This window comes from Ahaetulla prasina, chromosome 14 (genome assembly GCF_028640845.1).
Source record: "Ahaetulla prasina isolate Xishuangbanna chromosome 14, ASM2864084v1, whole genome shotgun sequence".
NCBI lineage: Eukaryota > Metazoa > Chordata > Lepidosauria > Squamata > Colubridae > Ahaetulla > Ahaetulla prasina.
Genome location: NC_080552.1, coordinates 3,165,938 through 3,180,656, shown reverse-complemented (window position 1 = coordinate 3,180,656; position 14,719 = coordinate 3,165,938). Strand labels below are relative to the sequence as shown.

At 48.8% G+C, this 14,719-nt stretch overlaps 1 protein-coding gene across 1 annotated transcript in view; it reads right to left on the bottom strand.

The window, feature by feature from the left end:
* The window catches only part of PRKCB (protein kinase C beta), a 272,893-nt gene that overhangs the window by 86,850 nt on the left and 171,324 nt on the right, over positions 1–14,719 (bottom strand). Inside the window, exon 8 of the mRNA XM_058157171.1 lies at positions 1,683–1,779. Coding sequence (XP_058013154.1) covers positions 1,683–1,779 — 97 coding nt within the window. The remainder of the gene's footprint in view (positions 1–1,682; positions 1,780–14,719) is intronic.

Here is a 14,719-nt window from a genome sequence, read left to right as displayed (position 1 = left end):
AGCTAGACTGACGGGAGGGGTTAAGAGGGGGCCAGGTTTAGAGTCCTTGCCCTGCAGGGAGCAATGCAGCCTGACCTCCCCCAGCCTGACCTCCCCCAGAATCCCCCAAGCATTATCTGACCATTCCCAGGGGAATGTAGTCCATCTGACGAGATGATGGTCAGAGATAATTAACAACAAAGCTTATGCTTGAGATTATTCACGAGCGGTTCTGGGTTTCCTTCTTCCTGACATCACTGTATCAAACCAAACAAAGTGAGTGGATTAGCCACTTCATTTTTTGGTATGTTGGATCCTGCATCAGTAGGAACGGGGCCACTTCTACATACTGGGTTTCCCAGTTTGGTCTAGTGGTTAAGGTCCCAGGCTAGAAACTGCAAGATGGTGAGTTCTTAGGCACGAAAGGTGGCTGGCAGACTTTGGGCCAATCACCAGGAGACCGTGAGTTATAGTCTCACCTTAGGCATGAAAGGTGGCTGGGTGACTTTGGGCCAGCCACTCCTTCTCAGCCCAGCCCACCTCATAAGGCTGTTGTTGTGGAGAAAAGAGCAGGAGGAGAGAGTATTGTCTATGTTTGCCACCTTGAGTTATTTATATATATATAAAGACTAAATCAATAAAACAAATACAATTTCCTGAAATGAACAAGGAATCTCAACTATGAGGAAGAAATTCAGAAGCTGAGAAGTGCCGGATGAATCCTGGAGCACATGTTGGCTGAGCTGTGAGTAAGAACCGGGGGTGAGGGACCCACTGTCTTTTTCTGCAGGAATGGGATTTGCAAGACAAGTGAAGATCGACTGTTGCAATACTAAGCACATTGGCTCATGTATGACTTTCTCTCATTGGAAAGTTGTGTGCCAAATTTCTCTGGGTTGGTAATGGATTTGGAATGGAATGGAATATGGAATATGGAATATGGAATATGGAATATGGAAGAGAAGAGAAGAGAAGAGAAGAGAAGAGAAGAGAAGAGAAGAGAAGAGAAGAGAAGAGAAGAGAAGAGAAGATAGAAAATGGAATAACAGAATATAGGATAGAACAGAATAGAATAGAATTGTTTTATTGGCCAAGTGTGATTGGACACACAAGGAACTTGTCTCTGATGCAGAAGCTTTCAGTGTACATGCAAAGCAACAGAATCATCATCATCACCATCATCATTATCATCACCATCATCATCATCCCAATAAGAGGGGGGAGTAAAGAAGTTAATAAGAAGGATAAATGATAATACTACAGCCATGCTGGGTACACAGACATCAGGCAGTGCTGTGGGAATTAGATGTTTACCAGAGTGATGGCAGGAGGGAAAAGACTGCCTCTGTGTCTGGTTATCTTGGCCTGAAATGCCCTGTAACATCGTCCCACTTGGGAAGGAGTAGAAACAGTTTATGTCCAGTTTCTGAGGTCTCTAGATATTTTCTCAGCCCTCCTTCTGACTTGTGCAATATACAATCTGAATTATTCAGATATTTGCCCTTTTAATGCCAAGGGCTCAATTGGCCAGATAGTCCCTGAGCTGCTCCTCCTGGTGTGGCTGGGCATCTCCCAGAAGCCAGGGCTAATCTGGGTTAACCTCTTGTGGCCCCCTGCTTGGCGAGGGCCACGGGAGGAGGCTTCAAGGGCTGGCTTCCCGAGAGCCATCCACCATGGGGTGGCCTTTCGGAAACGCATCTCACCTCAAACTTCTGCCTGAACTCTTCATTGCCTTCTTCACCTTCAGGGGGGACAGGAACGTTGAAATATTCTCCCTCTTCCTGGCTCAGGAGCTTAAACCTGGGGAGAGGAAAGGGGAGTGGTCAAAGGAGGTGTGTCCTGTCCTTTGTTTTAATTAATTGCGCTCACTTTTAAAGAAAGGAAGGATCCAAGCAAAGCAGGTACAGGTAACAGAGGTCGACACACAACCACCCCAAGTGGACGAGAACGGAATCCTGAGTGAGGGCACTGGGATGTGGGGGATTTTTCCCTTCTCCAAAAATGCTTAAAAGAAGCAAACAGAACCCAGAGAGAGAGAGAGAGGCAGAAAGGCATATGCCTGGTACACGTTTTGATTTGCAGGTTATTTTAAAAATGGGCAATTCTTTCTTTTTTAACTCAAATTTTCTTTTTTTTATTGTATAAAATACAAAAAAAGAAAAGAAAAGAAAAGAAAAGAGGAAAGGAAAGGAAAGGAAAGGAAAGGAAAGGAAAGGAAAGGAAAGGAAAGGAAAGGGAGGTGTGAAATACAAAGGGGAAGAGAAAAAGAAAGAGAAGGGGACATTGACTTCCAACTCTTCCTAGCACAGTACAAGATAAATACACTCCAATCTAAACTTTTTGCTTTTACATATCAGTATATATTGTATTTTTCGGAGTATAAGACGCACCTTCATTTTTGGGGAGGAAAACAAGAAAAAAGCTGATTGGCAGGTGGATCGGCCTCCCAGAATACCCCCAATCAGCTGTTCCCAGAGGTGAATTTTAGCAACAGGTTCCTTGGTTGTGAGCTTTGTGCCTTGCTTTGTTTTCAGCCTCTGAAACTTTATTTCAGAAAAAACTTTTTTTTCTGCCTCTGAAAGCCTCTGAAACAGTGTTTCAGAAAAAAAGCCTCTGAAGCTCTGTTTTGGAGGCTTTATTTCTGAAGCTTCTTTCAGAGGCATTTTTCAGCCTCTGAAATCTTTGTGTGAGAGGCTGGGCGGGGCTACATTCAGAATATAAGGTGCACCCAGATTTTCACCCTCTTTTTGGGGGGAAAAAGGTGCGCCTTATACTCTGAAAAATACGGTAACTAGCCATTTCTATAACACCAAATCTTTCTAATCAACACCACCAAAAAGTCATTTTTTTTGAAATTGAATACTTTATTTCAAGAGAAAAACATGTATTGGATATCACTTCTGGAATTTGTGTTTGTGAAGAAAAAAAGAGAATTTTAAAATTTCTTTTAAAATAGTCTCTCCCGGCTGCTGCTCACTCAGCCTGCCTAACATTGGGCAGCCGTGCCTTCAGGGAAGGCCTGCGTGGCTCCAGACCGAGAGGGGATTTTCAAGATTGAAAGGAGGAAGAACCAACTCCTGCTGAAGGATGGGGGTTTGCATCGCGCCGAGGTCTCTTCCTCTCCCCCACCCTCTTCCCTGGGTACGTACCGCGGCTCTTTAGAGATGAAAAACGAAAGGAGTTTTCCTCCTCGCAGTTTATTTAAGCCAAGCACTGTGACAAGGAAAATTACTTAGATCTCCACTTACTGGTTTTTAAAAATGCAGCACGTAGCTGCTTACCATATATTTTACATGCTCTCTAATGTGTTTGGCGGAGCCAAACTGGAGGCAAAACCACAGGTGGTGAGGAAGCCAAAGGAAATAGGGGAGGCTGAAGGAGGACCTGGCTGGCAGCCTATGCACAGAGGGGGCACAGGGTCCCCAACGGTCCTGAGCCTCTGAAGGCCACTCCTGACACACACACCCGCTGCCCGAGCCTTTAAGAACAGCAGCACTGTGAAAGGGCCTGGGCTGTACCCAAGTGATAAGAAGCCTCTCTTCCAAGCATCTCCCCCCACCCCCGGTGCCTTCTCCCCCACGGCTTCGGCTGAGCCCACACATCACGCTTAATCTGCCAGTGATTGGTTATGCCCAAATAAGCATGCCAGTCTTTATTAGCTTTCACCCAGGCTGGATTCGGGCAGGGTGAAGCCCTAAGTTACAGGGAGCCGTAAAGGCTCTTTTCTGGCAAGGTCTTGCATAGAACAAGGCCACATCACAACTAAACTTGGCAAGAATGCCATCCAAACAAGCCCAGGTTGGCATGCAGAAACGGTGCCACTGCATGCAGAATCAAAGCGTATCTTTAATGGATTCATTACCAAAGGTCATGTGAGCCACACAGAGGACTTCATTTATGGAGACCTTCGTAAATGACACTGGAACTGGAACGAATGAAAATAATTTTGAGAGGTGCCTTTAAGCTATAGTTTGCTTAGCTTATGCTTACATTCTCTCAAGTTTCCCTTTTTGTGACTTGCCATATGGTGTGTGATAACAGACCTTTGTTTAGATTTTCATTTAATGTACTCTAATGCAGGGGTCTTCAACCTTGGCAACTTTAAGACTTGTGGACTTCAACTCCCAGAGCTTTGCTGGCTGAGGAACTCTGGGAGTTGAAGTCCACAAGTCTTAAAGGGACCAAGGTTGGAGACCCCTGATTTACAGGATTTAATCCTGGCATGACTCAACATCCCAGTTTTACTGGGTCAGTCTATTTGGGAAGAGGAGTCCGAAACAATGCCCTCCCTGCTCAGCAAAATGCCCTCTCTGTGCCAGGCAGCCAAGAAAGCAAGGGACAAAGCCACAGCTGCAGAAGCAACTTTGGCACTTGCCATTCCCTGTTGCCGCTGCGCGAGTACTTGAATGAGGCAGCCCTGCCTCAGCAGCAAACATCTGGGTGACAACAGAAAGGTATGGAAATACATTGTTCAGCATGAATTGTCTTTAAGCAGCTGATCTCAATGTCTTTCTGTGCATTTTTGCAATATACAAAATATCACTAAATTAATATTATTAATTAACATACAATATGTCATTTTGTGAATACATAAGTGCACGCACCCCATAACACATATTGTACACATATTGTGCATCATTATACCGCAAATCACATTTGGAAAACTGAGGTTCAGATTAAAATATGCAAAATGAATAACTTAGCATAAAAATATAAATAGAACAAAATTCTCCTCCCCTGGCCTGAGAATCAACATGAAAACTGCATCTCTTGATGAAAAGTAATGAGCGAGTTTACATTATTTATCCATCACTGGAAATCCTCAGATGCCGGAATCCATTTTCTGTTAAATGGTTCTTCGCTAAGGACAGCCAAGCCACAACGGTGTTTCTCAAGAACTGGCCTGGACAGATAACATTAATTTGCCTCCCCCCACCCCCATTTTAAAAAGTCAGTTCTCAACTTCACTTGAATGGGTACTAAAACTTTCCTGCCCATAAAGAAAAGGAGAGCAGGTCGCTTCCTACATTTGTTGCTGTACTTATACAACTATCATTCATTCATTCATTCACATATTTCAGACCTGTCCATCTTCCTCACAGAGGGACTCTGGTGTCAGGTACATGTTAAAAACATTAAAACTAAATCATCATCATCATCATCATCCTAGCCATTGTCTATCCACTGCAGGATGAAGGCCTCTTATGCATGTTTCCAACCAAAACAGTCCTGAGCTTTCTTTTGCCACTTGGTCCCGCCATACTTGCTGGGGTCATCTCTCCATCTTGTTCTGTGTCTCTTTCGTGGACAGTTTTGATCAAGTGGAATCTATTCAATGGCTGCCTTGGTCCACCTGCCATTGGTTCTTCTTGCTAGGTTCTTGCTTGCTAGCTCTTTTCCATTTCTATTTTTTTTACTCCCTTGATGATATCTTAGACTTTCGTTTGTTCTCTAATCCACGTGCAGGTCTTTCTATCTTGTCTTGTAATGCCGAGCATGTATCTTTCCATGGCTTTTCGTGCCACTCGTAGCTTTTGTATCGATTGTGAGGTCAGTGTCCATGTTTCACTGGTATATGTCGGAGATCAAAAACTTTTCTCTTCAGGCACTGGGGGAAGGAGGCTGTTCTTGAAAATTATGCTTAGCTTGCCGAATGCCTGCCAACCACATTTAACACGAAGTTCAATTGCCTTTATTGTGTCACCTTCTATTGAGATCCATTGGCCAAGTTATATGTAGTGGTCTACTACATTTAGTTTTTCTCTAGAGAAAAAAATAAATTCTTTCTTTTGTGAATTTATTAAACATAACCTGGCTCTTTTTCAGGTTTATTTTTAAACCAAATGATTCTCTTGCTTTGTGCAGCTCTTGTCTATGTCTCTGTAGCTCTTCTGGGTCTTGTGAGAAAAGAACAACATCATCTGCAAATCTTGAGTGATTTAAATAGTCACCTGTTCTGTTTCCCTCCCCCCAATACTCCCAGCAAAGAGTCAGTCAGAGGCCTCCTTTTCTCCTTTTATTTACATAGATATATGTCCTGGCCACGTCTACCCACGGGCCTGCCAAGTTTCTGGAGATAACGAGGAAATTATAGATAAGGCCAGAATTACTCACGAATATATTCTTCCCTCCATTGATACAGTTTGCCCGTGCAAATTCATTGCTTTGTCCAAGACAAAAAACCAGGAAGTCCCGCCTCCTATTTATAGTCTCTGCAGATGTCACTGCATGACAATTATGACTTGGCTTTATCCCAATGCTGCTTCTGCTGCACGCGCCGGTCATGTCTGCGCAGTCTTGCATCACTCCAAAACTGTTCTTGGGGCGTTGCCAAATCAGAAGAAGGCTCCAGAGAATCAAGCCTTGCCGGCCCCTCCTCCTCCCTTTGAGTGGGTGCCAGGGAGGGAAAGGGCTCAAGAGAAGCAGGGCTTGCCAGGTCTTCTCCCTCACTTTCTGAATCATCCGAGTCCAGGAGTCCGGGTCCAGGAACCTGGGTCACAACACTATCCCTCACCGCAGGGCCCTTCCCCCGGGGCTGACGATCGGGATGCGGTCGGGCTAGGTTCTGCTCATGGAAGGCCTGCACCAGGTCAGGGGCATGAATGTCGGAGGCATCTACCCAGGAGAAATCAGTCCCGTATCCCTTCCACGCGATCAAATATTGGAAATGACCCTTCAGCCAGTGGGAGTCTCGTACGCTGTGGACTTCGTATTCCTCCGACCCGTCCTCGGCGACAGTGACGGGTGCTGTTGGGCACCAAAGGGGACTCGGTGTGGCCTCAGGAACCAGAAGGGACCGGTGAAAGACGGGGTGGATCCGCATGGATCATGGCAGGGTCATTTGGTAGGCTACGGGTTGATGACTGCCCGACAGGGAACGGGCCGATGAATCGGTGGTCCAACTTCTTTACCGGGCGGTCGGACGGGAGGTGTTTGGTGGAGAGCCACACCCGGTCTCCAACTGCCAGCGGGGGCGTTGCCCATCGGGAGCGGTCGGCGGATCGTTTGTAGTCCTCCTTTGCCCGATCCAGCTGCTGACGTACCAACTGTTGGACCGCATGCAATTCCGTCAGGAAGGTCTGCGTTTCGGGAACAGGAGAATCTGGTGGTGCCAGAGGGAAGAGCCGCGGATGGTACCACACATTGGCAAAGAACGGGGTCATCTGAGTAGAGGTGTGCTGAGAGTTGTTAAAAGCAAACTCCGCCAGGGACAGGTAATCGGCCCAGTTGTCCTGTTGCTGGTTGATGAAGCAACGGAGATACTGTTCCAGGATACCGATGACCTTCTCTGTACCCCCGTCGGTCTCCGGATGGTGCGATGACGACAGACACACCTGCACCTCCAACGTGGCCACCAGGCTCTTCCAGAAGCGAGCTGTGAACTGAACTCCGCGGTCCGAAACCACCCTGTCCGGTAGACCATGGAGGCGGAAGATGTGCTGCAGAAAGAGACGGGCCGTTTTTGCGGCTGTGGGCAGTCCACGGCATGGGATGAAGTGTGCCATCTTGGTGAGCATGTCCACCACCACCAGCACCGTGGTGAACCCAGAGGACGGCGGCAGGTCCATCAGGAAGTCCATGGAGATCGCCCCCCAGGGTCTGTCGGGTGTCGGCAAGGGCTGGAGGAGCCCGGGAGGGGCCCCCGTGGCGGCCTTGGCTTGCCGGCACGGTACGCAGGATGTCACGTAGGCATGTACATCATGCCGCACTCGGGGCCACCAAAAGGTCCGTGTCACCAGGTGGAGGGTCTTGAAGAACCCAAAATGTCCTGCTGCAGGGTTGTCGTGGCACTGGATCATGACGAGGGCTCGAAGTGGTCCTGTGGGCACATATAATCGCCCCCGAAACTTGAGTAAGTCCTCCTCCAAGGTCCAAGGAGACGTGGGGCCCACCTCCGCTCTCCTTTGCTGCGACCAGGCGTCCTGGCGCTGTGCCTCTCGCACCCGGGCCCGCAAGTCCACTGGTTCCCGTGCTGTGGCCAAGGCTTCTGCCGGCAGCACTGTCCGTGGAGGAAGGGGGTCCTTGGCGCAGAGGTACTCTGGCTTGCCGGACAGGGCATCCGCCCTCCGGTTGTGACCGCTGGGAATGTAGGTCACGCGGAAGTTGAACCAGGCAAAAAACAACGACCACCGGATCTGCCGCTGGTTCAACTTCTGAGCTGTGGTGAGGTGCTCGAGATTCCGATGGTCCGTTTGGACCTCCACCTGATGTTGGGCCCCCTCCAGATGGTGTCGCCAAGCCTCGAATGCAGCCTTGATAGCCAGCAACTCTTTTTCCCAGATGGTGTAGTTGCGCTTGGAAGGATTGAGTTTCCGGGAGTAGTAAGCGCAGGGAAAAAGTGTGCTGCCATTCGTCGGAGCCTGTAGCAGCACCGCTCCCAGAGCCACATTGGACGCGTCCGTTTCCACCACAAAAGGCCAGAGCGGGTCGGGATGCCTCAGGACGGGTTCCGTGACGAAGGCTTTCTTGAGGGCTGTGAATGCTTCTTGCTGCGGGGGACCCCACCGGAACGCAACCTTCTTCCTGAGGAGCTGGGTAAGTGGAGCCGTCAGTGTGGCAAAGCCTGGGATGAAGGTCCGGTAGTAGTTGGCGAAGCCCAGCAGGCGCTGAACATCCTTCACCCGACGAGGGGCTTCCCAGCTACACAAAGCTTCTACTTTGCATGGGTCCATTGCTTTGCCCTCGGGCGAGATGATATGCCCGAGGAATTCTATGGAAGTCTGGAAGAAGACGCATTTCTCCAGCTTTGCATTGAGTTGTTGCTCCCGCAAGCGTTGCAGAACCAGACCGACGTGTCGAAGGTGGCTTTCCCTGGACCGGGAGTAAATCAGGATGTCTGTCAGGTAGATAACCACGAACCGATCCAACATGTCTCGGAACACGTTGTTCATGAAGTGCTGGAAAACGGCGGGAGCATTGGTCAACCCAAATGGCATGACAGTGTATTCGTAGTGTCCGTATCGGGTGCCGAATGCCGTCTTCCATTCGTCTCCTTCTCGCATCCGCACCAGGTTGTAGGCCCCCCGGAGATCGAGCTTGGTGAAGATCGTGGCCTCCCGCAACCTCTCCAGCAGCTCCAGGATGAGCGGCAAGGGGTAGCGATTCCGCACCGTAATGGCGTTTAGCCGGTGGTAATCACAGCACAGGCGCAAGTCCCCTGTCTTCTTCTTCACGAAGAGGACAGGGGCCAAGAGAGGGGACTTTGAAGGCCGGATGAACCCTCAGGCCAGATTTTTGTCCAGGAAGTCCCTGAGGGCGGCCAACTCGGGCTCCGACATGGAATACAGGCGTCCCACAGGCAGTGGTGCGTTGGGCAGAAGGTCCACAGGGCAATCGTAGGGCCGATGTGGGGGTAGTCGGTCCGTCTCCTTCTCGCTGAACACGTCGGCGAAGTCCGTCAGCTCAGGAGGCAAGGTGATGGCAGCGGTGGGGACGTTCTGGCCGGCACAGGTGTGGCGGATGTGATCGACGCACTGCAGACTCGGGAAAGAGATGGCGTTCTGCGACCAGGCCACCTGAGGATCGTGGGTCCGAAGCCAGGCCAACCCAAGGACCAAGGGAAAATGAAGGTCCGCCGTGACATAAAACTGGATCGCCTCCTCATGGTCCCCAATAGCCAGGCGCAAAGGCTGGGTGGCAAATTTAATGGGGCCGGACACCAGTTCTCGTCCATCAATTGTCTCTACCCGCATCGGAGGGTCCACCGGAACCACGGGGACCGCAAACTGGGTCACAAAGGCCTGGTCCATAAAGTTTGTTGTGGCCCCTGAGTCCACCAGCGCATGCGCCTGGAGCCCGTCCGACTGGTTCCCCAACCATATCCGTGTGTCCAGAATCAGATGCCAAGGGGGCCCAGAGTCTACTTCCGCAACATCCAGTGGGGGCTTAGTACGTGCCCGACCTAGGGTTTCCCCGAGGTCGGGCCTGCTCCGTTTCCCGATTGGTCACGCTGTGATTCGGGGACCGGCGTGCGTGCCCCACTTCGCTTTCTGGGGCAAGAAGCGCGGTGGCGGGCTCCCACAGTACAGGCACAACCCCCCTTGGCGCCTCCGGTTCCGCTCCTGGGCTGTCAGGCGAGGTCTGGCCGCTCCCAACTCCATGGGCTCTTCCGCAGCGGTTACAAAACGTGGGGCGACCCGGGGTGCTGGTGGTGCAGGAAGTGGGGGTACAGATGTCGACGGCGGGTCCCGGGGGGTGCGACGGGACGGTCGCCGTTGCAGACGGGCATCGAGGCGGAGACAAAGGGGCACCAAGTTGTCGAGGGTCTGCGGCTCCTTCACCCGGGCCAGCTCGTCTTGCAATTCCTCTGAGAGTCCCTCCTGGAACGTGTCCACCAGCGCTGCATCATTCCAGTCAGAGTCCTGGCACAAAAGACGAAATTCGGCGATGTACTCCTGCAGGGGGCGTTTCCCTTGCCGGATTCCCTAAAGGGGCCTGGTTGCCGTCAGCATTCGAACAGGGTCCTCATACATGGTGCGCAGGTGCTGCCAAAAACGCTGTTGGTCCGCCAGCAGGGGGCTGTCCTGGAGCAAGAGGGGCGTGGCCCATCGAGCAGCCGAGCCGGAAAGAAGGTCAATCACGAAGGCCACCTTAGCCCGGTCATCTGGGAAATCCTCTGGCCTCATAGCCATGTAGAGCTGGCACTGTCCAAGAAGGTCGGGAACATCTCAGGCTGCCCAGAAAACTTATCCAGCATGGTTATTGTGCACTTGCGACGAGGAGGAGGAGTGGGAGGATGTGGGGGGGGCTGCAGGCACATTCCCGGCAGCAAGTTGGCCTGCCAAGTGAGCCACTTGCTGCTGGAGCTGTTGATTAGCCGCTTGTAGCTGCTGTAACTGCTGCTGTACCTGCTGCTGGTCCATCTTTGGTGGAAGATGTTTTAGTCGGGGTCTTGGACAAAATGTTCTGTTTCCCTCCCCCCAATACTCCCAGCAAAGAGTCAGTCAGAGGCCTCCTTTTCTCCTTTTATTTACATAGATATATGTCCTGGCCACGTCTACCCACGGGCCTGCCAAGTTTCTGGAGATAACGAGGAAATTATAGATAAGGCCAGAATTACTCACGAATATATTCTTCCCTCCATTGATACAGTTTGCCCGTGCAAATTCATTGCTTTGTCCAAGACAAAAAACCAGGAAGTCCCGCCTCCTATTTATAGTCTCTGCAGATGTCACTGCATGACAATTATGACTTGGCTTTATCCCAACGCTGCTTCTGCTGCGCACGCCGGTCACGTCTGCGCAGTCTTGCATCACTCCAAAACTGTTCTTGGGGCGTTGCCAAATCAGAAGAAGGCTCCAGAGAATCAGGCCTTGCCGGCCCCTCCTCCTCCCTTTGAGTGGGTGCCAGGGAGGGAAAGGGCTCAAGAGAAGCAGGGCTTGCCAGGTCTTCTCCCTCACTTTCTGAATCATCCGAGTCCAGGAGTCCGGGTCCAGGAACCTGGGTCACAACATCACCATTGATTTTTACGCCATCTTTTGCCCAGTGTAGTTTCCGAAGTACTTCTTCAAGGCAAGCTGAGAAAAGGATAAGTGATACCGTATTGCCTTGTCATTCACCTCGTTCTATGTTGATTTCCACCTTAAGATCATTAAGGCAAATGGTCATCGTTGTTTTTTCATATATTGATTGTAGTAATATAAACTTTAATATAGAGGTAAAGTTGACATTGTAAGTTAATTAAAAGGGTTCTGCTACCTGGCTCAACAATAGTAACTATGAGAAGGACCTAGGCAACCACCACTTAAGCATAAGTCAACAATGTGCTTCAGCCACCAAACAAGCCAACACAGTCTGAGACTGCAACAGCAGAGGGAAAGAATCAAGATCACAAGAAGTGTTAATAACCACTTAATAAGGCTTTGGTCAGACAACACTTGAAATACTGCATCCAGTTCTGGTCACCACAAAACAAAAAAGATATTGAGATTCTGGAAAGAATGCAGTGAAAGGCAACAAAGATGATTAGGGGACTGGAGGCTTAATTGTATGATGAACAGTTGCAGGAACTGAATAAGTCTGGTCTAAGCAAGAGAAAGACGAGGAGTGACATGATAGCAGTCTTCCAATACTTGAGGGGCCAACAGAGAGAAGAGGTGGTCGACCTATTCTCCAAAGTGTCTGAGGGCAGGACAGAAAGTAATGTATGGAAAATTATCAAGGAGAGATCCAACCTAGAAATAAGGAGAAATTTCCTGACAGTGAGAACAATCAATCAGTGGAATGACTTGACTCCAGAAGTTGTGGGTGCTCCATCACTGGTGGTTTTCAAAAATAGACTGGACAAACAATTGTCTGGAAGTGGTATAGGGCAGTGATAGAGAACCTTTTTGGCACAGTGCCCAAATGGGAAGGCGCATGCGCATGCATGCCAGAGCGTTGGAAACCCGACAACCAGTTGGCTGAGCTGGGGTGACAGTGCGCATGCGCACAGAGAGGGCTCTGCGTGCCACCTCTGGTATGCGTGCCATAGGTTTGCCATCATGGGAATAGGGTCTCCTATTTGAGCAGGGGGTTGCACTCCAACCTTGGCAACTTTAAGCCTGGTGGACTTCAACTGCCAGAAGTTGCCAAGGTTGGAGACTGTGGCCTAGAGGACTCCAAGGTACCTTTCAGCCCTATCATTCTCTATAACTGTACATAGGGAGAGGGGCTTTAGGGGCTTTTTAGTGGTTCTAAGGTTGTTCAGCTCTTTGAAAACCAGAACTAAAGAAAGAAAAATGGAACGTTTTTTTCTGGAGGACAGAAATGAAGAAAAAGCAGGGAGATTTTATTCGGCTGAGAGTTGCTTGCCTCGTGATACTTTTTGGCTGAGCACCAAGATGCCTTTTAGAGAGCATCTCCCTAGGAAAAAAGTCTCCTCACCCACTAACTAACATTAGAGCAGGAGGATGCTGAGGGACCAATTTTATTGAGAATCTGCTGTTGGCTCCAAGGCTCCCTGGGACGCTGAGGCCAGATTGAGCATCTGGTTTCTCTTAGGCACAATCCCTCCAGGAAGGGAGGGAGAATTCATGGAGGGCAGCTATGAAACCACAGAAGCAGGGAGATGGGCTTCCCAATCCTACCGCATGTTCTGGCTTTTCCCAACCCACCTGAAGGCCTTTCAGACAATTATTCCGGGGCATCACTCTTTTACAATTACATTTTAAGCTGGGTTTAATTTTTCCTCTCAACACGGTGGAGATGATATACAGTCAGAATACTTATGTCCTTATTGAATTAAATCATTTATGAACAGGAAGTGTATCGTAAACATTTTCTGTTTTCCACGATTGATTACTCCAGCTAAGATGGAAACAAGTCCCCGTATTACAATTTTTGGTTCAATTTTTTTCCTCTAGAGAGATTTTCCAAAGTAATTGCCTCCCTATGAAAATAGTCCGATTCCTCAGATTTATTTGTAGCTGTTCTTATGCTTTAGGAACATTTCTAACATATAAATATTTTAAATAATGAAGCATTCTCATTGCCCCACCCTTAGACTGTTCGTTTTAATCTTCATCATTAAAAGAAGGATGAAATATATAGGGGGGGAAATACAGACTTAGAACCTCTTCCAGATTTAGAAGGCAATGGCATCTGAAGGGGGGGGGTCAAAACAAAACAACCCCCCACCCCCACTCTGCCCCTCTGTCCGTGTGCATGATGCTGATGCACACATAAAAGGGGCTGCACCGATATGGGAAGCATCTTATAATTTGTCCACATATTTAGGAAGATTCCCTAAATAGTAAAAAAACCCACCACAACCCAAATGTTTATAATTTTTAGTCCGACATGTTTTGCTTAATATGTCTGTGGAGATTCTCAGCCATCCAGGTCATGTTTGTCTCAAAGGTGCTTTTTCAAAAGGCAGCTGGACTGTTGTTGTTTTTTCCCTTGAGGAAGATGCTTTGCTTCTCATTCAAGAAGCTTCATCAATTCTGGTAGGATGGTGAGGATAATGGAAAGGTTAGTTCTGACAGGAGCGAGGGGGTTGGGGGTTGAAAGGATCATATTTCTTTGCAGTCACTGGAAACGTGTTTTACATTTTAGCTAAATAATTCCTATTTTTTAAGGATTACATTCTTTTGCTTTGCATAGTGTCAAGACTGAACTGCTTTGCTTCTTTCAAACCTTTTCAACTTGCCAATGAACTGGAGGGAGGGGAGGGTGGAATGGAAGGCTGAGATTATGTGCATGGATTGTGAGAGCCCAGAAACCATCAAGGTCACCAGCTGCAGGTGCTTGAGAAGGAGATGAATTGTTCCCATAACAAAAGGACGTCTCTTAATTGGACAATGTGATCACCCAGGGGTGGGAGAAAGGGAAGCTATTGTTTAACTAAGCAAGCATTTGCATCGGAAAACCAGAGCTGGTTTTGTTTCTTCAGTGCCAAAATGGTGTATCCAATAAAGTTTTACTTCTGGGTATTCAAAGCTCCTGAAAATGTTTCCTTGTTTTGGGTTCACCAGTCAGACAGTTGACACGTAGGTTTTCAGCATATACTTTTATTATTCTTTTGGACTGTTTATTACTTAGCAGTGTTTCCATATCTAAAGGGCTGCCACAAAGAAGAGGGGGGTCAACCTATTCTCCAAAGCACCAGAAGGCAGGACAAGAAGCAAGGGATAGAAACTAACCAAAGAGAGACCCAGCCTAGAACCAAGGAGAAATTTCCTGATGGTGAGAACAATTAATCAGTGGGCTTGCCTCCAGAAGTTGTGGATGCTCCAGCACAGGAGGTTTTTAAGATGAA